The 26,069-nt window shown below is 35.4% G+C and overlaps 4 protein-coding genes across 7 annotated transcripts in view; 3 read left to right on the top strand and 1 right to left on the bottom strand.

Moving 5' to 3' along the window:
• gipc2 (GIPC PDZ domain containing family, member 2) overlaps nt 1-1,680 on the top strand; it is a 35,959-nt gene extending 34,279 nt beyond the window's left edge. For both annotated transcript variants that reach the window (XM_007567398.2, XM_016679339.1), the window contains one exon: nt 297-1,680. In XM_007567398.2, the coding sequence (XP_007567460.1) occupies nt 297-448 (152 nt within the window). In that variant the 3' untranslated portion in view covers nt 449-1,680. The remainder of the gene's footprint in view (nt 1-296) is intronic.
• Nucleotides 1,520-8,340, bottom strand: txndc12 (thioredoxin domain containing 12 (endoplasmic reticulum)). The gene is made up of 7 exons (XM_007567399.2): nt 8,167-8,340; nt 6,568-6,628; nt 6,316-6,368; nt 5,464-5,537; nt 4,524-4,593; nt 3,503-3,586; nt 1,520-2,487 (listed from the first exon to the last, which is right to left on the bottom strand). Exons 1-7 carry the CDS (start codon nt 8,285-8,287, stop codon nt 2,408-2,410), a joined length of 543 nt encoding a protein of 180 aa, XP_007567461.1. The 5' UTR covers nt 8,288-8,340; the 3' UTR covers nt 1,520-2,407.
• Nucleotides 8,341-9,073: 733 nt separating this feature from the next.
• LOC103148571 (transcription factor BTF3 homolog 4) lies at nt 9,074-13,734 on the top strand. Its single transcript, XM_007567397.2, has 6 exons — nt 9,074-9,190; nt 9,561-9,620; nt 11,309-11,422; nt 11,710-11,911; nt 13,137-13,196; nt 13,317-13,734. The coding sequence occupies exons 2-6, from the start codon at nt 9,567-9,569 to the stop codon at nt 13,361-13,363; spliced, it is 477 nt and encodes a 158-aa protein (XP_007567459.1). The 5' UTR covers nt 9,074-9,190; nt 9,561-9,566; the 3' UTR covers nt 13,364-13,734.
• Nucleotides 13,735-17,038: 3,304 nt separating this feature from the next.
• zfyve9a (zinc finger, FYVE domain containing 9a) overlaps nt 17,039-26,069 on the top strand; it is a 44,548-nt gene continuing 35,517 nt past the window's right edge. For all 3 annotated transcript variants that reach the window (XM_016679336.1, XM_016679337.1, XM_016679334.1), the window contains exon 1: nt 17,039-17,279. The gene's annotated coding sequence lies outside the window, so the exon portion shown is untranslated. The remainder of the gene's footprint in view (nt 17,280-26,069) is intronic.

The raw sequence follows: 26,069 nt of genomic DNA, 5'->3' as shown, positions 1-26,069 counted from the left end.
GGTTACCTAGCAACTCACTCTTTCTGTGGTTACCTAGCAACAAGCTGTTGAGTAACTGTGCAGCAACAAACAACTGTTTAGAGTGAAAACTGGATAAAACGGGAAAAGTTACGCTACCAGTTTGGCAGCATTTCAGGTATTTAAAACAAAAAACTAGTTGATAATTAACTACTATGAAACTCTTATATCGTGATACATTTTTCAACCATGTCATCCAGACTTCCTGACAAAAACACATTTTTTGATCCAGTTTTGTGAGGCATTTATTTTAGTTTTTTCTCCCCGCCCCTCTCCAGCTGCTACGATGGTCGAAGTCGGCCGTGACAAGAAGAACCCCGACGAGTTTGCCATGGCTCTAGACGAGTCCCTCGGAGACTTCGCCTTTCCCGACGAGTTCGTCTTTGACGTGTGGGGCGCCATCGGAGACGCCAAGCAGGGAAGGATTTAAGTTTTCTGCTGCATCCCTCACACACACACAGACACGCGCGCGCGCACACACACACACACACACACACACACACACACACACACACACACTCCTCTCCCAGAAGCCGACTGGACAAACAGGCAGGCTGGCGTGTCAATAATGAAATTGGCGTGTAAAGATATCTGGAATCCAGTTTCTGACACCGGACCTGCCTCTAGTGTGCAGAACGTTGACTAGAGTCCAGATGTTGCAGAGGTTTGTCACAGTGGTTATAAATTGCACCTTCACAAACTTAAATCTCCTCTTTCATACTCTGAATCTATTTTTTAGTTGTGTATGTTTGGATATACAGATGTGCGGCACATCTTTTTATAAATTTTTCTTTTATGTATACATATATATGTATGAGAATGTTGCTGATTTTACAGCAACATTGTGTAATTAGAATGATGCAGATTTTTAGCAATGTTTCTCTCGTCAGGTAATTTTATTTTTTTTCTGGTAGATTACTTGTGATAATTTCTCATCTGTTGTGTTGAAAGCCAAGTTGATAAGACATTCCTCAGTAGCTGCGTTTCCATAACAAACATGTGCAAAACTTTGTCGATATTTCATGAAAAATACAATGTTTACGTTAAATAAGAAACAATTAAAAATAACATGAATGAGTTTTTTGCACCTGATAACTCATTAAAAACCATGCCGCTCCATCATCCTCCTACCACTTCCTGTCATCTTCTTTGTCGCCCCCACCAGTAGTAACATCCGGTTGTTGATCACATGACTCATGTGATGTGGAAAAAGTGTTTCCAAAGCAACAACTAAATCCTAGCGCAAACATCAATGGAAACGCAGCTAGTGTTAGTCTAAAGGGTATATTTACATATGTTTGTCCTATTTCTGTAAATTATTGTCAAATGAAATCGAAGGCGTGGCTACAGCGAAGACCTTTTCAGAGCCGTCTATAAATTTCCGTAGCCAGCTGTTTGCAACCATAAGGGATCACTGTTGTTGCATAAAAACAAATAAAATGTAACATATTTTAATCTCTTTTTTTGTCGTGTCTTTAATACACCAAACTCATAAAACGACTCGATACAACAAACTTTTATTTCCACGTGTATAAAATACATCAAGACACATAAATCGGCTTTTCTTTCCCTTATGAGTTTAAAATAAAAAAGACGAGATTGTTCAATCACATGCAGCAGAAACGGAAGAAAAGCAGAACCTAGTACACGTAATATGGCAGGAATATATATGATAAGATAAAGTGAAAGTAAATCAGGTAGAAAGCAGAAGTAAAATACAGCAGAGGATCTTTGGAAGCACGTCGCTGCAGAGGGAGAGAGGATTAGTGGTCAAAAATTAAGGGTTTATTTTTATTAAAATACTGTTTATCTTTGGCACAACAGTCTTCAACCATGCTCCTACTTTCTAAACTATAGATTAGCAACTAAAACAAAATTTAAAAAAATAAACCAATTATGACCAAATGAAGCAAATTCTCTAATAACGTTTTTCTGATTAAATAAATTTAAGCATTTCTTTTAGTAAGAACTGAGGTTTCACTTAAAAAAAACCCCATTTATGTACATATGAAATTATAATCATCGACTTGTAAATGCCAAAGGAGTATTTATGCCTCTAATAAAAACATTGAACAGTGTACGCAGCTGGGAGCTAACAAAAGGAACCGTGGCTCAGCTTGACTCGCTTACATCCTCTACAGACACCAAGTACAGTAAATTGCATTGACATTTACTAAAGAGTAACTTATAAACATACATGGTTGATTGATTTGAGAGCTTAGAAAACCATGCAGGACAGAAAGGAACGATCATGCACCCGTGGTTTTAAAAATCGGCTGAAACTGAGCCTACTTTCTACCGTTAGACGTATAAATATTAGAGGGGCTTCGCCAGCAGCTCGTCTAGAGGAAGTGTAGCCCTTACAGCCTCGGTGGAGCCCCGCAGCTCCTCACAGCTCGTCTCCTGTGTGGCCTCGCTTGAAGGCGTCGCCCGTCAGCTTCTCCTGCGCCTCCTTCATCCCAGACACAACTGACGGAGGAACCAGAAAGCAAACATATCAGCGAAGAATCATCCGAGTTTCTGCTTCCAACGCCACACGTTTTATTGTAATCTTTCTAAGTGTGCTTGGTGCGACAGCATTTCAGGGGCTTTGTGGGTAGACAAACGACAGAGTAAATTTCTGCAAAAAAAAGTCCTCACATTTTGAGAATCTCAAAAATGTTCTAAATAAAAAAACCCTGAAAATTTCTGATTTTGAAAAGTCAAACATTTGTGAAGGAAATTTCTGATATTTTTGTTTGACATGTCTAAAAAGTACAACAAAAAACTTAGTTTTCTAAAAAAAAAAAAAAAAATTCTGACCTCCAAACACCCAAAAATTTGCAAGAAAAATCTCTGGAAATTTCTGAGATTTCTGTTTGAAAAGTAAAAAAAAAAAAATCTCAAATTTTCTTAAAGAAAAACAAAAAATTATTTAATTTAACTAATTTTATAAGTTAATTTGTTTTAATATTAAATTCTAAAAAACTCAAATATTTGATTTTATTCTCAAAAGTTAAAAATTTGAGCATAAACTTAAATTGTCTTTAAAAAAGAAAACATTTAAAATGTCTGAGTTTGAAAGTCAAAAACTTACGAGAAAAAACTCAAAATTTGAGATTAATCTCAGAAATTTTCTACAAACTTATAAATATGAATTTTAAAAGTGAAACATTTTTAACTTTTCAAACTCTGAAATTTCCAAGTTTTTTGGCAGAAACTTTGTCTCTAATGGCCCCAAAACACCGTTGTGTCTGGGTTTGTTAATTTTTTTTATATTAAATTGTAAAACCAGTGTAAATTTTGTTTTTCACTCATCTAATTTCCTACATTTTTCAAGAATCTGCTGCACTATAATCAAGTAAACAACTGCATAGAAAAAGTGTGGAAGAAATAAAATCACCCAAAGTACAAAGAATCGCCTCCAGAAATCCTGTGGAACCACAATCAACACTTTCAAGGTTTAAATCACTTTGTTTGAATTTGCTGAATCAATTTCTTTCACCTTGTTCTGCGCTGCTGTAGAAGTATTTGTAACTGGGATTCCCGTTCTTGTTGGTGATTTCAGGATGAACTTTGCCACTGGGATCTGAGGACAGAATAAGAGCCACACAAAAATCTCAAATATAAACAAAACAATAAAAGTTCATTTTTATTTTATCCTTAAGCATTGAATCAAATGTATAAAATCAATGTTAAATAAAATAGAGCTCATTTTACATCTTACAGATTTAATAAAAGAAACAAGCAACTCATTCAAGAAGGTATTGAATTCACTTTGCAAAAAAATTAAACAATCGAGGTTGGTGGCTACAACAAATAATGTAAATTTGTAGTTAAACGGCGATTAAATTTAAGAAATTTTGCAGTTCAAGTGACTAATCAAAAAAAAAAAAAAAAGTTAAATTGGTAGAATTTAGAGCAAAGTTTCCCAAAGTGAGGGTCGGGAACCCCAGGAGGGCCACAGGATGCCAACTTTGAGGTCAGAAGATGATTTTCAGAATCACAGTGATGTGTGAGCCCTGAGGTTTATGGCAAAATGGGAAAAAACTAAATTATTGTATTAAATATGAATGAATTATGAAATGAATGTCCTATTAAATAACTAAATATCCCCTTTAAATATAGAAATTAAATTAGAAATATCATCTATTTAAAAATCCATGAGTAGAACTACATCCTGCACAACTTTTACACAAGGTGAGAAATACTTACTTTATTATTAAGCTAAGTTCCAGTGCAGTAGAATTGAAAATTTTATTTTTGTTTAACCGGGAAATGTTCGCTTGTTCTACAAAAAATGCAATAAAAACTAATTATCTCTGCAGATATTCTCTAAAATGTTCTCAGACATCTTAATAATCATAAAATGCAAACACTATTTGCAGCTTTTGAACATCTTTCTTGCTGGTTGTTTCTTTCGTCAGACATTTTTGCAGCTTCACTACAAACTGCAGCTTTTTTTGCAGAAACATTCCTGCAACAGGAATCCCAGAGGTTGTTCACCCAGACAACGATTTTCATACCGAGGAAGAGAATTCGAGGAATGTATCCGCCGTCCGGGCTGAAGGCCTGATCCTTCGGCTCCTCTTCATCCTGTTCAGACAGCAGAGACATTTACACACCGACTGCATGGAGTGCGAGCACTGTATGGAGCTAAATTGTGGCCATAAAGTTGAGTTTGTTGCTGATTTTTATCAGTCTTTTTGAAACTGAAGACCTTTGTTTTATTTTTTTACTTTTTTCCCGGTTTCAAATAAATTTTCCACTTTACATTTTTTTCAGCTTCGTTACTTTTCAAATGTTTTTTTGATTTCAGAATTTCAGCATCAACATTTTTTTTAATTTCAAATGTTTTTCAACTTCAAATTTCTCCAAATCATGGAAGATTGAAAACTGAGTTACATTTTTTCTATTTTCAAATACTTATTTTCAGTTTTAATATTTTGTTTCAATGTTTCAGTTTCTAATAATTTTTCCCCATTTCAAATATTTAAGTTTTTACTTAAGTTTTTAGTATTTTTTTCAGTTCCAAATATTTTCTGTTTCCAATGTTTTTCACCTTTAAGTCATTTCTTTATCCTCAATGTTTTTTCTAGATCCACATTTATTTAACAATTTCAAAATTTTTCCCCCAATTTCAAATATTTCTTTTAGTTTCAAAATTTTTCGGCATCAAATATTTTTTCTACTTTCATTTTTTCTTATCAGATATTTTCAGTTTTACATGTTTTTCAGATTCAAATCGATTTCAAACTGAATATTTTTTTTCAGTTTCAAATCACTTTGATTTTTTTCTAGTTTCAGATGTCTCTCTCCCTCCCTCCAAGTCTTTTCAGCTTCAAATAATTTTTTTCCGCTTCAAAGTCTAGCTCAATAAAAAGATGGACAAGTTTTTTGAAAAAGAAAATGAAGAAATGAGGCGAGAGTAAAAAGAGATGTGCTGAAGATGCAGTCCTTTCTTACCTCCAGGTTCACCATTATAAAGTTGTGTGCCAGTTCTGAGATTTCCTTGGATTCAGCAAATTTGGGCTTCAGCGCTGAAAATACAACAGTGGGATAATTTAGAAGAAAAAAAATCACTGCTTTTAGTTTGTAATTAAACATCTTTAAATCTTTCAATTTTATAAATTTGATCCTTAAAATGCTAATTGAAAGCATCAAAATACCTAAACTATGTACAAATGCTTTCACTTCATCTAGTGCTTAACAATATGGCTGAAACATGCATCACAATAATATCAGTCAATCCCAAAAATGATCAATATCAATGATTATTAGCTTTTTGTTGTTTTAAACATCTGAAATACAGGCACAAATAGTGACATGACCTCTTGTTTTATCCACAGTTGTTTAATATTCAGCAGGTATTAGGCACAGCAGTGAAACTTTTAACTGCTGCTGTGTCAGTTACCCAGCAGGTTGTTGCCAGGTAACCAAAGAATGAGCGAGTTGCTAGGTAACCAAAGAGATTCCACCAGCCTCATTTAGCTGGCAGTGAGAGGTGGAGCAGCTAACGTCCCAGAATGCAGTGCGGTTCTGGATCGAAGTTCAATTGAATATTCAATCAGATGTATGTATTTATTATTGATCATGTGTCTATTGCGATATTTATTATTTATTTATTGTCAAGTCTTAAGTTTTCCAACATCTTTTTCAACACACTTTTCTTTTGAAACTATTTTCAACCCTGACTGAATCCCAAAATACAGTTTTTGCGTCTCTTTTTTTATTAAGGACTCATTAAAAGAGCAGTAGCTGCTCTCAACCCCCTACAGTAAAAAATAAAATAAAATAAAAGGTTAAACGGTTTTATACCTTTACAGGCTCCACACCAGCTCTTGTGGATGATGACCATGACTGGGAGCCCGCTGTCAAAGCAACAACATGAGATCAGAAAAGAGCTGCAGCTAAATGAAAAAAAAAAAAAAAAAACTTCTTTTTTAGCAGTAACAGAGAGGCCATTGTTCATCTGCTCCAGTCTGCGGCCGTCATAAAGGTGTGGTGTTCCTTACGCTTTTTAGGTCACAGGTTAATGTTTGCCCAACTAGAAATGGAGCTTCAGCTCACCTGGCCTCAGCCTCTTTCTTGCCATCTTCCAGCGTCCTCCAGTGGATATTATCTCCAAATCCTGTTGGAACAAAGAACCAGTGTCGTATTTACACACAGCAGGGCGGGTCTGAGCGTCTGAGAACACAACACCAACCTACAACCTTTTACTTTCATACAAGTCTTAAGAACTATTATTTTAGACTGCAGGTTGATTTGGGTTTTAACCAATAGCATAGGGACCAGCTGCTTGCTTTGGTATGCAACACCTTCCAAAGTACACCTTAATGTTAAGACTACAACTGCAGCTGACAATTACTTTAGTTCTCGATTATTCTGGCGATTAATTGTATAAAGTAAATTGGCACATTCTGCAGATTTTAAAATGTTTTTATATATTACAAATACATTAAAAGATGCAAATAATCCTTAATAAAATAAGACTTTTTTTTGCTTGAAATGCAACAACATAGCATTCCTTTAGTGAATGCTTTATCAGGACTCATCTGCTGATAAAATATAACTTTTTCTACACTGTATAGTGAATGTGTTGATTATTTTTTTTGGATTAAATGATTAATATTTGGATAGCAAAATGTGCTTAGTAGGCGATTTGAAGCTAAAACTACGCCACTTGAGTTCTGAGTAGAACATATTTACAGACAAAGAAGGCATTTTTGATTATCTTAAGTGCACAATGCTTATATTTTACAAAGTTTGGGTTTAATTACTGCTCTGATTATATCGCACTTTCATAAAATTGCTTTTTTTTTAGTCTACTCCAGTCTGTTTTTTTTTTTTTAAACTGTGATTAGCTGCTTCTATTCCCTGGATGGAGACAAAAACAGAGCCATTGTTCCCAGTAACTTTGTGTTATCTCTTTGTTTTTCTTTGACTAAGAAAGTACCGTCAGGGAAACGCTTATGTGTTCACCTGTGTCTTTTTGTTGGAACACAGTCATAGACTTGGCTATTGTTGTCATTAACTCTGTGTTTTTATTTGTTTATCTGTTAAACAGAAAGCGTCCTTGGCTCTCTGCTTCTGCTTTCTAGATAAGGTCGATAACAGAATGACTGCTGCTTTTAACTAGGTTTATTCTTACAAAAGAAAACAATTTGTAGGCCTGTTGTTGTTATTTTATCTGTTTCTTATGGATCAGACTGGATCTGGTTCTGTTGCATGATAGTTATTCCACTCCACTTTCACCTTGTGCTTTCCAAGGAAGGGAAAGTACAACAAAAAAAATATTAAATACATCTGGGTAGCATATTAAGTTATGTAACTTTTTACAACCTGGCTTTAATTTTTGTTTTTTTTAATTCTGATCAAATTTAACTGTTTCAAATTTAATTTCAGTAACGAAAGTCACTTTTTTAACGAACATGTTTGTAAATCTACGTTTTAGAATAATGTACATATATTTTTTCTTTGTTGATACAATATTTGTAACTATTACATTGGCAGTAAAAACCAGGCAAACCAGAAATACTGGAAGTGAATATCTGTCCGCGATGAAAAACGTTTTGAAAAGCCTGCAAGAACGCACACATTGTGAACACTTTCAATGAGGCTACAAACATGTAACCTATTAAATCAATTTTACTTCAAATATAAACTCACCTCTTCCATTAGCTGCTTCAACAACCTCCTCGAAACACGAAATATAAAGTAAGAACTGAAACAATGAGAAAACTATGATAGGAACTACAGACGATTGCATTTTGGCTACCTTTCTTCTCATACAGTTGTTGCTAACAAGTAATGGTTAGCGATCACGACCCGGATGTCCAACCAGAAACGTTTCACAATAAAAGTAAGTTTTCTTATGCTGCGTTCCATTCACCTGGAAAATCAGACACGGCTGTGAAAATGACGTCACCTCCAACCAGTGGTATTTGCTATTTTTAACACTCCGTGAGCAGACTAGCTTCAATGTATTCCTCTGCATTTTATCCATTTGTAATCTAACGGATTACATTTGTGAGTAGCTCTTGTACAGTGTTATCTGTTTGACTGACACAAAAACAGACAAAAATATGAATAAGGATAGTTAATTCCCCCCCCCCCTATTTTCCAGTCATGGCCGAAAACGTATCATAAACTCAAGGTTGACTGTTCCGGTTTATATTTTCCGAGCTAAGGTGTGGAATTCCGACATCTGAGTGTAAATTAAACGCACCATTAAAGTTAGGAACCCGCCCCTCAAAGATGCGACATTTGCTTCTTATTGGCCCAGAGCATTTTTTCCCATTTCTCTGAAAACAGCCCACGTGACATCACATCCACACAACCGCGTGGTTCTCTGCGCTGCCTTGGACAAAGTTAAACGAGAAAAGGTCATTATGAAACCGGAAATGCATATGAAATTTTCAATTTAAAAGCTCTAACAGACACGTGAAAACTGTTATTTTTTTACCTACTCCATGTGGTTTGATTGTGATGTACATTCTGCACAGATAAGTTATATTTTTAAAAAAAATTATCTTCAAATAATCTTGAATAATTTAAAAAAAATAAATGATTGAAAATTTATTCTGGAAATCATAACCGGAAATGAATTGTGCTAGTGCTAACTTGTGCTCTAGCCCGTGCTACTTCATTCGTAGCAAGATCTGTTCAACGGACACATAATCCTTTATTACAGGTAAATACGCCGTTTACTTTGATTAAAACACCTCGTGTGCTTATTCTATCGTTTGAATACTATCGCTAATCTTTAGAGAAGTCAGTATTAATTTCACTTTAATTATTTTGTGTTATTTTAACCTTAAAGCTAACGTTAGCCCAGTTAAGCTCGTTCTAGCAAACTACTTAGCTTAACAGCCGACGGAAATCTTATTTCGAAATAATAACACAATGATTTTGAGTAGACTTTAAGTCCTAATTACTGAGTTTAATATCAGTGTTATATGAAGTGTTTTCAGGTTTCAGCTCAGTCATCATAAAGCAAGTTGTTTGTATATTTGTGTGTTTGTGTGAAGTCTGGTTTGGATTAAGTTTGTTTTGCTTCACAGAACACTATGAATCAAGAGAAGCTAGCCAAACTTCAAGCTCAGGTCCGGATAGGAGGAAAGGTACCGTTTTCAGTCTTGTTGGCATCTCTCATTTGGAAACCAGTTGATTCAGATTAGTTCTGCCTTGGGTCAGTTGTTTTTGTTAAGAAGTGTGTTGGTGTTTGGCACCTGCCACATTTTTCCTCCTGACCTCAGCATTTCTATTGTCAGGCAGAATATTACCCCTCTTCATCTGAGGCCTCTGAGGCTTTGGGCCCATTTTTTTTACACACACTAGGTGGCAATATTTGTTATTTCTGGTGTACACCAACAAGCTTCTTCAGTCTTTCATCAGGTAAATTATCTGGGTTCACGCAGTTTTATACAAGTAGGAACTTGCTTTGTTTTGTATATATATATTTTTTAAACTATCACTCTGAAAACTCCAATATATCATCTTGGATAAATATTTGGTTTTAATTGCTTAGACTATATATATCCCCCGTTTGTTTTTTTTTTACCAGTGAAAATACCTTACATTTTACATTATTGTAAGATTAAATTCTAAAAATATTATCAAAAATAACTTTTGATGGAATTTGCAGCTGGAAAAGCATTTTTTAAAGGCCCTAAATCAGTAGAAGTATCATGAATATCATCAGTAAAACAGCATTTCATTTTCTTTTGGGATTAAAAGGGATTATTTGAATCTTATTTAAGATTCAAATAAAGTATGTTTGAATCTTAATTGTTTAAATGTCTGGTAGGAATACGGTTTTCTAATCTATATAATAGGTCAAATATGTGATGATGTCAAAATCAATTTGTGTTGATTTCATTTAACACAAATTGAACAAATTACATGTTTAATTTGTTCAAAATTTAGTAATTTTAACACTTCTAAACATTGATAGGAATCTAAAATAATGGAAATTGTCGGTTTTTTATGTAAATCGCTAAAATAGATTTTGCAGAATGAAGGGTTAGAACGACCCCAAACACTGATTACTGACCAGGAGGAACAAAAAGACAGCAGTGCAAAAAGATTAAGAAACATTACACACAGATTCCAGGTTCAGAAATGTAAATCTAGGTGAACAAATAAAAGTTGGATAATTCATCTCAGACTAAATTTTATGTGTAAAGTCTTCGTTTTGCTCTTGGAGTAATTCTAGAAAAGTTCACCAACACGTTTTGCTCCACCCGGTTCCCTGAAGTCTCAAAGCTTTAAAAATGATTTTGTAACCCGTTTCAGACTTTCAGTGAGTTTTTGTATTTGATCTTTTGTTAAATATCTTCAGATTGGATCATAATGTTTTGGCTTTTCAGATGTTTTGAGACCTACATGATGTTGCTGTACAGGTTCTGTTTTAAGTTTTCATTGTTCAGGTCTGCCAGTACTCAGGATTATTAACCTTAAATACGGTTAATAATTCAATTTCTGATTTACTTGTTGATTGAAAATTATTTTTCTTTTACTTAATTTTGAACGCTTCTTGTTTCTTTCAACTATTTTGCTTATGAATGCATAAAAACCACTAAGTGTTGGTTTTAAAATTCCCAGTGTGTCTTTTTGGCTAGTCTGCTGCTGTTGGGATTATTTTATTTAAGTTTTTAAGTTTTGCACACTTGTTTATCAATAAAGTGTTCCAAATGTTTTTCATGAAATCTTTGTTGTTTTTAACCAGGTAAAAAACAGAATATATCTTTGATAAATGGGTTCAGTGTGCAGTCTAATCCTTTTTTTATATCACCTGTTGCTGTCTCAGGGGACGGCCCGCAGGAAGAAAAAGGTTGTTCACAAAACAGCAACAGCTGACGATAAGAAACTGCAGGGCTCTCTGAAGAAGCTGGCAGTGAACAACATAGCAGGAATAGAGGAGGTGAGCAGCCGGCTTTTCTCTGTTTTGATATGTTTTGTCTCAGAATCCTGAATCTTTTATCAAGTGTCGTGTCAGAAGACGTGAGGGAGGATAAAAGCCCGACTAAAGTGTTCCCCAGTCGTTTCATCATCCGCCTTATTTTTAGAGAGCTTTCAGAAAACACAAAGTACAAAAATAAAAAAGCGCAACTCCTCAAATGCATTTGGTGTTAAAACAGACTGCTGCTCTGATTTTCCCTCGGGTCAGGATAGACGCTCTAATCCCGACTCTTTCCCTTTTTTCTTAAGGTGAATATGATCAGAGACGACGGGACGGTGATTCACTTCAACAACCCCAAAGTTCAGGCTTCGCTGTCGGCCAACACCTTCGCCATCACAGGCCACGCCGAGACCAAGCAGCTGACGGAGATGCTGCCGGGCATCCTGAGCCAGCTGGGGGCCGACAGCCTCAGCAGCCTGCGCAAGCTAGCAGAGCAGTTCCCACGGCAATGTAAGAGCAAACGAACTAAACTGATTAATGTGTAAATTTATATTATTAAACAAATTAGATTAGTGAGGCATATTAAGAAAAAAGAAAGGAAGTGTCAAACACATATGTTATTTTTTAAAATTTGATTTAATTAGACGATGCCTTCTTGATTGCAGATTTGGAAAAAATAGGATCTGAGCATTGGAACCAAATAATTAACGTTTAAAGTGAATCCTTTCCCTCGTTTCTCAAACAAACATCCTGCAGACACAAACAGACGCCACCAGCTGGTTTTGGATGAATTTGGACAAATGTGAACTTTTTAGACTTTCAAGCTTTTGCACATTTCTTTCAAGACAAACTTTTGCATTTTATTTGCGTAGAGTCTCTGAATGCCCAGAGGAAACATTCAGCAAACCTCCAGCTGCAAGAAAAGCAGAGAAAACTGTTTACAGATTGTTGAGAAGACGATGGAAAGATTCCAGAACAAACCTAGAACGAAGTCTGAGTGATAGTCTGCATATGTCAGACTTTGGATTTCAGGAGTATTTGGTGACATTATTTTATTCCTTACAACCTACAGAGACGGTTAAGTTGTTTATTGTTAAAACAACTTGACCGTTTATTGTTAATTTTAAAAAAAAACTCAAATAGGGCTGTATAGCATTGAATTAGGGCTGCAACTAACATTTATTTTAGTAATCTATTGATTATTTTGATGATTAATCGGGTAAGAAAATGAGCACATTCTGCAGATTTTTCATTTAATCATTATAAATATATTAAAAGATACAAGTAAACAAATAATTAACTTTTTTTAATAATAAAAAAGTAAATTATTAAAAATTTAATAACATAGCATTCCTTTACTGCACGCTTGATCATTTGTAATAAAATATCTGCAGCTAAAAAATACTTCATGTGAAAAGATCTGCTTTTTTGTCAATAATTTAATAATGATTGATAGGAAAAAGGTGATTAATAGGATATTTTTTTATATATATAGAGAGAATTTGAAGCTAAAACTGCAACTTTATGAGTTCTGAGTAGAAAATATTTGTAAATAAAGAAATGTGTATATTTTTTGTACAGTTTTGGCTTAATTGCTGGCATGTTTGTGTATTACTGTTAATGATTAATTACTAAATTAGTTTGTTTCAATAATTGATTAACTGCAATTAGTTGTTTCAGCCCTACATTTAACACTTAATTGTAATTTTAAAATTCTTGCTTGTTGTTTTTGCAGCAATGGAGCTGAAAGCCGTGAAAGAAGAAAATGCAGAAGAAGAAGACGACGATGTACCAGGTAGAGATTCAGACAATTTACAGCAACTTGAGACGTAAAGAATTAAAATATAATCTCTTTTAGTTTCTTCTTAGCGTTCATTTATTTCTAACACATCATTTTTTCTTTTACACCTCACAGATCTTGTGGAGAACTTCGATGAAGCATCCAAAAACGAGGCGAACTGATGACATTCTTCTTCTTCAGCCTGATGTTTTATATATCTATTCTCTTTTTTTTTGTTTTGTTTTTGTTTTTTTAAAGTTTTGCAGACTTGCAAAAGTCATTTCCTCTGGTGGGGAAACTGTTTAAGGTGCAGTGCATCACCTACAGATAAGTGAATCATTTAGTGTCGACGTTCTGCAGAAACAGAAACATCATACAGAGTTTTGCTAGAAATTGTGACACTCAAAAGATTCACAACTACTTAGGAAATAAGCTTCTGACGTGATGAAACAGCTGGTATTTAAGAGATTCTTTAAATGATGATTAAAGTTAGTGAATGATGTAAGTAGCGTTATAACAAGGATTGTGCATTTAATAAAACCATTTTGGGCTATTCATGTTTCATTTTATTACTCTTATTTTATCCAACAGAGCATATTTCCCTTAATATCTTCCCTTATCAGCTGCTTGTTTTTAAATTTAACAAAAATATTCAGATTTCTCAATTTTTCCCATTTTTTCATGTTATAACTAAAAAATTTAAGTGTTTTTTTTTCTTGTGGTTTTCAAAGTTTATTTAAAAAAATAAAAGTTAATGTTGCTTTTTGTATTAAGCCCCCTTTAATCCGATGCCTTCCAATAAAAAAATTTTTTATTGATGTAATTTAGTCTCAGACAGTTGGGTAGCAGCTAGTTACATTTACTTGAGTAACTTTTTAAAAAAATTACTTTTAGGAGTATTTTTATTACGCTGTACTTTTTACTTTTACTTGAGTAACTTTATTATAAAGTATTTTTACTCGAGTAAAATTTCTGGATTTTCTACCAACTGAATGAAAAACAAACATGTTTTAACCAAAAACTCACCAGATACAGACACACTCCTGCAGTTTTTGTTAAAGTTTCATAAGTTTTTTTATTTAAAAAAAAATTATTTGGAAACATTTTCTTTTTCCTGATTTTGATATTTTTTGTTACTTATATGAATTATTGTAATTTTTGTGCTTAAAATACAAAAATTTCCACTTAACTTTACATTTTGGCCTGTCTGAATATGTAATTTTTAAATATTAAATGATTGATAATTTGATCGGTTAATCAGTACTCGAGTAAACTTTTTACCAAATACTTTCCAAGTTATTTTTTTCAAGACTACATTTCACTTTTACTCTGCATCCTGAAGATCAGAAAACACAGCAGAGACAAAGATGTGGAGAAATTTAAAGCAGGGTTAAGCAATAAAACAAGCTTTGGTGGAGGCAGCATCATGCTGTGGGGATGTTTGTTCCTACAACAGGAAAGCTGATGAAGGTTGACGGAGCAAAATGCAAAAAAACGTGGATGAAAATTTTCTTCTTGCACTTGAGTTTATTAAGCAACATTAGAGTGAAAATAAAAAGTTAAAATATTAATCATTTATCACCCTAATGTATGTGTATCTGTAGAATTTATTGTCCCTGGAGGAAATATAGGTGCAGCAGCAGTAAAATGGCAATAAAATAATTTGTAAATGCTAATTTGAAAGAGAAGGGCTAACAGTGTCTGAATGGCTTTTCCACACTACATCCTGTTTCATTGATCACCTCTCCGTATTGATGCTGCATCCTGCTGATCAATGGCTCCGCTCGCTCTCTGCTGTCATCCCCGGAGAGGCCTGACTGAGTATGAAGGTTACTGAATGAGTCATTTCTTGTTTTATTTTTTTCTTTCTGGCTCCGGGAGCGGGACGGAGCTGTGGATCCGCCCCGGGCGGCTCACACCACCTCACCTCCCGCCCAGACTGGGCCGACATGTCCCTGCTGCTGCAGCGGCTGGACCCCGGAGCAGAGAGCGGGGCTGCGGGGAGCAGCAGCAGCCTGAGCTGCCCGGGTCAAGTTTGACAGAGAACCGCCATCAAAGCCGGAAGTCAACCTCAGACACCTACACAATAAAAGCACGAAGCATTTCGTAATACCGAAATCGATCACTTTTTTTTTTTAAACTAGTTTTATTGCGCACAGTCAGAGGTGGCTAGAGTACTCAAGAAATTGTACTCAAGTAAGAGTAGTGGTAACAGATTTTCACTCAAGTAAAAGAACGTATCCATATAGGATATTACTGAGTAAAAATGTATTTGGTGAAACGTCTACTCAAGTACTGAGCTACTGATCAAATGATCAATCATTTAATATTTAAAAATTACGTAATCAGACGGACCAAAATATGAAATTAAGTGGAAATTTTGGCATTTTAAGGACAAAAATGACAAAATTAGGCAAAAGAAAAAATTTCCAAATCAGTTTCTTTCAATAAAAAACATATGAAACTTGTGTGTCTGTGTCTGGTGAATTTTTTGGTTAAATCACATTTGTTCTTCATTCAGTGGGTAGAAAATACAGAAATTTTACTCAAGAATGAGTAATGGTACTTAATAAATTATTCAAATAAAAGTAAAAAGTACAGTGTAGCAAAAATACTCCTAAAAGTTTAGTTGTTTTTTTTAAAGTTACTCAATTATATCTAATTAAGTAAATGTAACTAGTACCCAATGCTCCATAGAGTACATTTTAAAAAAGCTTTCATTGTATTTCAGGAAAAACACTAGACATGTAGCCTTTACTTTTAAATATAGAAATTGGAAATTTTCCAAAAGTAAAACCCCTGACTTTATTACTCTGTATTATACAATCTTTAGATCTGGTCCTCACAAGCCTTTTTTAAAACCCCTAACATATTATGACCATTTTGCTTTGTAAAAATGATTTTCCCATTAAAGATGGTAAAAGTACAGCTGCTCATAATATTAGCAAAAAAGTCGTCGAGTTGGGTAGTGAATTGTTACATTTATTTAAGTAACCTTTTTGGGAAAGAAAAAAAGGTTTTGCAGGAATATTACTATTATTGACTAACTTTAAAGTTTGCTATGCCTACTTGAGTAAAATTTCTGGATACTCTATTGGTAACTTCACTGAATGATGGGCAACATTGTTTTAACCAGAAATTCACCAGACAAAGACACACACACTTTCTGTTTTTATTAAAGCTTCTTCATATTTTTTAATTGAAGGAAATAGATTTTGAAATTGAATGTGTCTTTTGCCTGATTTTGTTATTTCTATTAATCACTTTAATTTTGATCTGTAAAATACCAAAATTATTCCCACTTGTATTTTGGTCTGTTTGATATTTTGATCTTTAATCTGAGGAGCCTTTTCACCAAATTTTTTTTTTTTTTTTTACTTTTGCTTTAATAATTTCTTTGATAGGCACTTCTTACATTTACCTGAGTAAATATGTGTTAAAGTACTAGTGTTACTCTTACTAGAGTACAATTTCTGGGTACTCTATCCTCCTCTGACAGCATTATTCATCAAGTTTGTAAGCAAATAAGGAATTTAGCCCTGCTGGTTTGGGCCTTACACTCTACTTTCTGCTCCCTCACTTTTCCAAAAACTGGGCGGTAGAATCTTGATGGTGATTAAATGAACACAGGAGGACTCTGATAAGTGGTTGCTCTGGAGGGTGTCATTGCAAAGGCGGGCTGAATAAAAATGTGCATAATACTTTCTGATTTTTATTAGTAAAATAAATGTCAAAACCAATCTAAATTTTTTTTTTTTTTGCACTTAATTATTTATGTTGGTGTAAAGAAACAAAAAACTATTACTTTGAAAGGTAAAACCGGAAGTTGGAGGTGTCCATTTTGGAACTTTTAACATTTCTCCCTATTTTCCCAGTATTGAACCTTTTCGGGGGGAGGGATCCTCTGCACAACTACGGCAGGATAACGGCTGTACTTTTCGAGTAGTGCTGTTCGGGTCGAGCAGACGGCAGAGTCGGAGAGAGTCTAAACGGGGAGACTCAAAAATAGCTTCCAAAGGCGATTAGCTATGACGGGAGGAAACACTGGGGCTCCGCGGGAATCTACGTAAAAATAAGAGGATGAGGAGGATTCCTCCGGTGAGTAACTGGATTTGTTTTTATGGCATTTCGCCGCTCTGCTTAGCCCCTCCAACCGCCATTGCAACGGCAACTTGGTGTTAGGAAAGTGAGTGGACGGTGTTGGTAGTAATTATTATTATTTTTTGTAAAGTGTGAGGAATCCCGAAAAGGTGCCGTTAACGGTCACTGATTTCTACGCCAATTACACAACACGCTCTGCGTGGCGTTTCAAGCTGTAGCTGTAGTGCTAGCACATGGAAAAATAAATGTAAAAAAATAAAGGAAAACACCTCCATTTGATATCGGGTTTAAGTTGAGCCGTTTTGAGGTGACCATTATAACCGGAATCCAACAACCTGACCACCGAGTCGGTGGCGGCGTGAGTGTCCGCGAGAGCAGCGAGCTTCTGCCGTCATGCCGCGCACGACTGCCCGCTGAATCACCGGAGCCATTTAACCCAACCGCTTTATATGCCTTTTATTACCCAAAATAAACAAGCCGAATTATAATGATCACTTCTGATTTATGTCACATTTTGTGCGAAACTTATCGGTGGCCTTTTCTCGTGTGGCGGTGGGAACAGATGTGAATAAAGTCAGCTAAAGCTAACACAACAGAGCAAGTTCTTGCAACAAACAAACGCAAAACTGCAGCGATTTCCTTCAAATTTGCAGGGTCGATGTAGCCCTGCAGTTTTGTTTTCCACCTGTTTACCTTTGCTACCTTTGAAATATTTTTATGCAGAGATGCAGGGTTTGGCCTGCAGACACAGCTACAGTGTCACTTCTGGTTACATAACCCCAGCTAATGGTCACCTATGTGCTCATAAGAGTTGGTCTCCTCCGGTCATCAGGCTGTTGTTGAGGTCAATATGTGGAGTTATGAGTAAACACGGCCTAAACCAGAGCCTACTTTTATTGTTTTCATTAATTCAGACATTAAAAAGTCCATTTTAGACAGAGGAAAAAGCAAGCAGCCTTCCAGGATTCCTAGACAGTCTGGAAGGTATGAAAGTAGATTTAACTATTTTCCACATCTGCTTAGGGATGGAAATAAAAGGAAATATGTGCATTTACTTTGCTCACATCTCTGTCCTCTTATTGATGCGTTTATGTGTCCATCCATCCATAACATTTATTTTTTGTTCTGTTCCAAAAGTTTGCAAGTTGGGGCTCTTAAAAACTTTGCCTAAAAATGATAACCATCTTTTTATTTATAGATCTAACATAACAAATGCAGGTTTTCAGTAGTTTTTCCTCTTTTGTTGTGGAATAAATGCATTGAATTTCCACAACAAAAGATGTGTTTTGGATTTATTTATACATGAGAGAAGAAAATGCATCTATTCTGGTTTTGGTTGCTCTTTTTTACAGTTTTACATTTTTCTTTATTTTAAAGTAGGGATGCGCAATATAACAGCACTAACAAAGGTATTGGTCAATATAAAAAAAAAATTAATAATTTTTTAAAATCACTGGGCTTTTTTATCGGTCCACTAAATAAAATTGATCCGATATGAACAACCAGTATTTATTTTTATCTTGTTGCCATCTGTTTCTGGGCTTTTTGTTCTCCAAAGTTGTCGAAACAGCAGAGAAATATGTATGTATGATATCAGTACATATCAGTAGTCAGCCATAAGATCAATATCAACATCAGATATTGATATTAGTCCAAATTTTCATGTCGGTGAAATCTTATTTTAAAGGATTTGTCAAATGTATAATTGGCTGAATCCCATAAGCAGTTTAGTAATCAGTGCAGCTTTGATGTGTTTCTTCTAAAAGCAGATACTTTTTAGTGATGCATCGATAAATCTGCCTTAATTTCCTTAATTTTGAAAAATCTGTGATCGGCCGATACTTACATGTGCAGTCAATCTCATGCACCAACCTTATCTATTTCGGCAAAGGTCTAAAAATCAACCCATCCTCTTCTGTTCTCCCGAGAGAGGTTTGACTGACAGACCAGCCCACCAGGTCATGTTTGGATGTTTGCAGCTTACGATAGAAATCCCACTGTTGCCAACTCAACAAATTTCTTGCTACTTTTAGCAACATTTCAGACAAAAAAAACCCCCAGAATCATAAGGTCAAAAGATTGTTGATCTGCGATCGGCCAGGAAACTATCGGTGCACCGCTAATGCTTTTTTAGCAAAGTTTTCTACACTGAACTGCTGCCATCTCTGTTGCCTGAACTAACTGGCAGTTCTTTCAGGACATGAAACATAAACTGGACATTCGATGAGGGTTTCTGCTGTCGTTAGAGAAGGTGACACCGAACCTCCATCTTAAGGCGGTTTTGAAAACCCAGAGGGGCTCATTGAGTCGAGCGATCCGGCAGGCGCCCAATCAGGCTGCGGTGTGTGCAGAGCGTCCCCAGATGTAGGTTACTGTACGCTTTCAGAAATTATTACAAGGCTCTCCCTGATGGCAGCTCGTCTCCCAGTGCCGCCTTTATTGTCTGGAGGTGGTTAAAGTAGATCAAAACCTAAAGCGGAGAGCTCGTAATCACTCCTGACAGTTGCTGTGAAGCAAAGCAACTCTCTCTACTTCTATTTTTTTTTCCTCTTCCTCTTAAAAATCCAGTGGCTTTAGCTTTCCGACCCCACCTGTCTGAGCTAAACTGTAGTGGGGTATTCCCCTCTTGTGCATTTTGCTTTAATTTACCACAAACACACAAAGTTTCCGTGGGTCAGAGACGGACAACTCCCAGCGTTCTCCAGAATTACATAATCCGCTTGTCACTCAGTCATGAGACGGCGTTGTTAGAAAGTGATGTCAGGCCATTCTTAAACGGAGGAAGTGATCATTTGAGGTTTCCTCTGTCCGCCCTCAGTAGCCATCGTCTGGCCGTGTTTGGATCTGAAAGCGCTGCTTGGCAGGATGTGAACTTGCCGACCCGGCATTTCTGTTGTTCTCAGGAAAAGTGTAGGACGGATCCTGAAGTATGGAAGCTAAACGCCTGAATCGCCATCATTTTGTTTGTCATCCATTTAATCTGCTACTTTATTTCCTTCCTCCCAGTTACTGGTCCTCACCGCAAAAACACAAAATCTTATTTTGTCTACTTTCTAGTGGAAATATCTTAGCACGCTTGAAATAAGTCAAAACTAACTTACATGAAACTTTTTAGCAAGAGATAGGCGCTTGTTTCATGTCAATAACTCCTTAATATTGATTAAAAATTACTTGTTCCATTGACAGATAATTCACTTATAACAAGACATTTTTCTCATGTTCTAAGGGAAATTGCGGATGATGAGTGAATTTACATTAATGGTCAGAACTGCAACTTCCTGTAGGGACTACGTATTTTATCCTTCTTTGTTTTGACTGTCAGAATTTACAAACTAATGTAATTAGTGCCATTTTATAGCACAACCAAGTAACTATGTTTCCTTCAGTTGTTATAAAAATCCTGTATATATCGAATATGACTTAAAATAAATTTTACTTTCTGATTTGATGCCTTGAAACTCTCTCTTTCTCAAACTCCGCCTTCTGGAAGTCATCACAGCAAGGTTCCTCTATTAAAATTTTTACCAGCGTTGCTCTGAGAAGTAGCTCATATAATGAGCTCAGCAGTTCCACTGGATGTTTGCTAATTGCTGCTGGCTAGTCTGAAGGAGCTGCTCTGTGAAGCGGAAGCTCAAAAACTTGGAAACTGCTTCTCTGAGGAGGAGCTGCGCCTCAAAGGCGGGGCTAGGTCCACCCAGGCGTTTTGCACAGCTGAATGGTTGCCATGGAGTTTAAAGGATTTTTCAAACGTGTACGAAACACTCCAGTGTGTTCATGTAATAAAGGGGGGAAAAAAAAGTATGATTGAATGGCCCAGAAAAACTGTAATCACTAGTCATCCTGGGCTGACACAAGTCCATCTGATTTTCTAATGTCTGCAGAAATCCTCCATGTTGCTCCAAAATCAGCCATTAAAAGTCCCAGAGGAAATGCCTCAGGACTTCATCATCATCATCTTCATGCTGCTATTCACAGCTTGCTTTACTCCCTCTGAAAGCCTCCACTCCGTTGCCTTTTTAAGACATGTCTGGACAGAATGAAAGTGGAGTAAGAAACGGATAATTGAGATCATTTACACCTGAATTAACAATTATCTTTTTGAAGGACATTCTGAACTTCTCCAGTTTTTATCCAGATAAAAAGTAAAATCACAACAAACTTTGATGTGTTTGTTTGCCACAAATGCAAAATAATTTAGTTTTAAGAATCAGACAGAAAAGTTGTCTGTGAAAAAAGTTTTTGAAGCATTTTTCTTTAAAAATGAACATGAATAAATGTATAGTTACTTTAGAGCAGGGGCGTCAAACTCAGTTTCATTTTGGACCAAATCGAGATCATGAATGTTCTGAAAGAGCCGGTTGGGCCAGAATGTATTGATAAAACCCGTTAAAATGTTTCTCACCATTTTTGCAAAGAAAATCTGCAATAAACTCTCAATTACGCATTAGTGGGAAAAAGTGCAGGGATTCGTTGATTTTGCATGAATTTCCACAAGAATTCACAAGAAACTGGATGGACTAATCGATGCAATTTGACAGTAAATGGATAAAAACTGGTTTGAATTGATTGATAAAATAATATTTAAGCACATTGTTATCTTGACGATTCTTCTTCTGAGTCCAGAGGGCCGCATAAAAAGCTGTGGCGGGCCAGATTTGGCCCCCGGGCCTTGAGTTTGACACATTAGAGTTAAAAGTTTATTATTTTTATCTTGTCATTTAAATTGTAAATTTGTGGATGTTCTTGGTTGTTATCAAACATTTTGCATATAACACAGACGTCAAACATTGCCATCACACTTTTTCCCTTGAAAAGTGTCAGGTTATGAAGTGTTTTCTTTGTTGTTTTTATTTCTGTATATATATTCAACTTTTTCTAAAGTGTATGTTGTCTTAAAGCTTCAAGAACCGAAGAAACTGAATCTCTTGCAGAGATTATTCCTGCGCTTTTCCTATGTGCCGCTGCAGTCATAATTTGTCTCATTTTTGTAAAATAAGACCACGTTATGGCAAAAATATAAGAAAAAACAGAACCTAATGTGGAATACGAGTCTTCTTTATGTTTGTAGATCTCCTTTTGAGTTTTTACGATCCGTCTTTCTAAGCAGGCTGCTGAGAAACCCAGACTTCTCCGGCTCTCTTTTAATACTTTATAAGCAGAACAATTTGCAGGGCATTTATTCTTAATTTGACTGGAGATTGTGGGCCGTCTTAAGAGTTTAAATTAACTTGAGGCCAAAGCGAGTGGCTTACTGACCCAGATTCTGGCTGCTTTTATCGGGTTTTTTGATTTGTCGGAACAGAAGTTGGAATTAAAAACATTCATTTACAGTAATGAGACTCTCAGCAGTAGGTCTGGATGCAGATGTCATGACTTCTGCTTTTCAACCATGTTTGGTTTTAGAAGGAAATTATAAAGTACACGGGAACAGGGCAGGAAAAATATTGAGAAATAAATAAAATAGCACTTCTAGCATGAGGGACTTGGTGTGTGTGAGGAAGCGAACGTGTATTTCCCAGTCAGGAAACAGAAACAGGAAACTGTCTTGTTCTGACAGCATGGAGCTAATGAACTGTTTGGCATCTCGGTTGGTCCGAGTTCCCTCGTTGTTTATGGCCTCGTCTCATTTCATTTGGCAGCCATGAGAGCTTTTCCAGTCAGGTGGGATTCCTCACATCGCAAAAACACAAAACCTTACCAAGTATCTTTGGTTTAGTTTCTACTGCAGGGGTGTCCAAACTTTTTGTCACACGGGCCAAAATCATAAAGTCAAAAGGACTGGAGGGCCAAATAAAGCTGAACAAATAAAGGGTTCAGGTTTGTTACTGGGAAGGGATGTGTAAATTATTCTAGATCTAAAACTTTAAAAGGTTTTTGCAGGTTTGTCTCTTGAAAGACATTTAGCAAATTTTCTCGGTATCAATTAGAAAAAAGAACCAAATTTAGTCAATTCTGATCAATAAAATCAGGATTAACAAAATTTAGCCAAATTTAATAGATTAATTAAAAGCCGATTTGAGTGCACCAAAATTTGCTTTTGAATAAAAATCACTGGATAGATGTGTAAAAAGCAAACGACCTGGTTATTTAAAGACAATATGGTGATGATGCCAACATTTTCTATTGTAATATGATTTTATTTTTGGTCCATCTACATCAAACACCTGCGCCTCAAATTGTGAACAAATTTGCATCATTCTTGAACTGAGGTCAGGGGCCACACACAATCAGTTCAGGGGCCGTAAATGGCCCCTGGACCTCACTTTGGACACCCCTGTTCTAGTGCAAATATCTTAATATGTTTGAAATAAGACAAAACTAAGTTATAGATATCCTTTCTGCAAGATAACATCTTGTTATAAGTGTTTATACAATTTTTTGTAAAAAAAGGAAGAAAAAAAAAAGACCCTTGTTGCCTTGGTTACAACTCTCCAAAAGTAAAATAAGCCTTCCTGTTCTCTGTAATCCTTACTCTCTCTCTGTCTGAATGAACCGCTGTCTGGTTGTGATTACCGTTTAGAGGTGGTAAACTAGAAAAGATTTAATTTTCTGGGTGTTTTTATTTTTTGTACACAGATTCTCCTCATTTATGATTCTGTCAATATATTGATATGCTTTGTCAATATATTGACAACAGTAGGGGAGGAATGTTGTTTCCTGTTGTTATATTGAAGGGAAATTAAACATGTAAAATATCCGAGAAAAAAAAAATAATTAAGACGAAAACAAAAAAAAAAAAATATTGGAGTAATGAAATGTAAAAAATTGTAAAAATTCTACTCTTTCCAAATTATTGTGACAGGCCTAGATCTGTGTTTTTGAGTTAAGAAATATTTCAAGTTGACATGAAATTTGAAAATATCATTTGATAGTTATGCATTTTTGGAAGACTGGAAGATTAAACACCAACTATAAAGTCTTAAAAAAGGCAATTATTAAAAAAAACAACTAATAAATTCACAATGCTAAGCCTGGTGGGGGCACAAATAAGGCCTTGTGGCCCGCCAGGCTTATAATACACTGATATCTGTAAAATTAATTTCTTATGATGCAGTCTACACCATATTTATTGTCTACAGTCTCTACACCATATTTATTGTCTACAGTCTCCTGCTACATTCACCTTTAAAGGAAATATATTCACACAACAAAAATGGCAAACATTAATGGTGTTTTAATGAATCGGATTATTATCTATAGCTTTAAATATTAATATTATATTTTATGAGACCCAGCTGGACTCACACATTGAGAGCAGCTATACTGCAGTGGAAGCAACTTTTGAAATTCTTCTTTCACTTAAGCCTCCAATGAGTTTACAAGTCTAAAAATACAACTCCGCCATGCACTTTGGCTGGAGATGCATTATTCAGCACCTCTGCAGAGTAATTAAACCGTGATTAGGGTTGTGCTCCTGTCTCCACGGAGTTGCATCTTTGTGTGTTTTGGGTGTATTCAGAGGGTTGTGGTGCAGGACCGCTTCGGTTTACAAGGAAAGGCTTCAGCTGAGGTCAGCGCGAGCAAAACTTTGGCTCTGTTCAGAGAATGCCAACGTTTCCCTTTGCTTTCCTCAAACTGCATCACCTGACTGGTGGATTTCAGCTTTAGACTGTCATGGAAAAGTGAACCGACTTTATCCATCCTACGGATTAACTAAGACTGATGCACGTTGTTTAGTAATTATACCCTACACATAGGCACGATGCAATAAATCAACTAACAGCATGATAAATCAAAATGAGCTCAATAATTTCCATTTGCATGATTTATTGTTTTTCTCTTTTTGGATGACAAAAGTCTTCAGTCTGGTGTTTTGGTCTCAACTAGCTGCTTTTTTTTAAGTATAATAATTTATTTGTTGCTTCTGTTGTTTTGTATTTATTTTGGATATTTGAAATGCCTTCCTGTTTCACAGTTAAATGATCATTAAAACCTAAGTTGAGAATGTGTTCTTATACCATTATTATGCCATTACCATTATATTGCTAGAAAATGGTCTCAAAAACAACATTATTGTGTATCGCAATAACTTCTGAGGCAATTTATTGTCCAGCAAAATTTGTTATTGTGACAGGCCTAGTTGGAAGCAGTGAAAACTCAAATTACAATTTAATGTAAGCGCAAAAGAAAGCTTTTTTTAATAATCAAGTATTGTGTAATGGCGGACAAACTCATGGGAAAGACAGTCATCAAGAAACGCAAATATAAAACATGGCAGTTTAAAAAAAATCACTTTTTGTGACAGACATTTTCAGCTGTATAAAATTTTGTTTATTTTGCAAAAGTCTTATTGGCATCATTTAATATTCCAGTTTTCTTAAAAAGTGTATCCTCTGTTTTCATTCTCTGCAAACTATAATAATTAAAATTAACAAAGCTTAAAATACTGCCATATGTACGGAAGAGGATTAGGGCCACTGGGGGATTAAAAAAATAATAATAATCTGACTTTAATCTCAGAATTCTGACTTTCTTCCTCAGAATTCTGAGATTAAAATCTGATTTTTTTTTTCTCTCCAGTGGCCCTCATCCTCTTCGTTCACATGTGTCCCTCCAATTTACTCCAACGTTTTTTGAACTAACCTATCAGAAGCTTGCAAACCCATGACATCATCATCTGGACTTTCATAAATTATTTAAAGGCACAGTAATATTTATGTGAATTATTTCTGTCATTTTGCAAATTGAAATAATTTTGGGTTATCCCATATGACCTGAAAAAAGAAATGTTTAGTCTAACTTAATGCTAGACACCAACACTTTATTGTCTATATTCATGTAAATATT

This window comes from Poecilia formosa, unplaced genomic scaffold, assembly GCF_000485575.1.
Source record: "Poecilia formosa unplaced genomic scaffold, Poecilia_formosa-5.1.2 Scaffold208, whole genome shotgun sequence".
NCBI lineage: Eukaryota > Metazoa > Chordata > Actinopteri > Cyprinodontiformes > Poeciliidae > Poecilia > Poecilia formosa.
The sequence above is the reverse complement of the archived record's forward strand: the minus strand, read 5'-3'. Positions and strand labels throughout refer to the sequence as shown.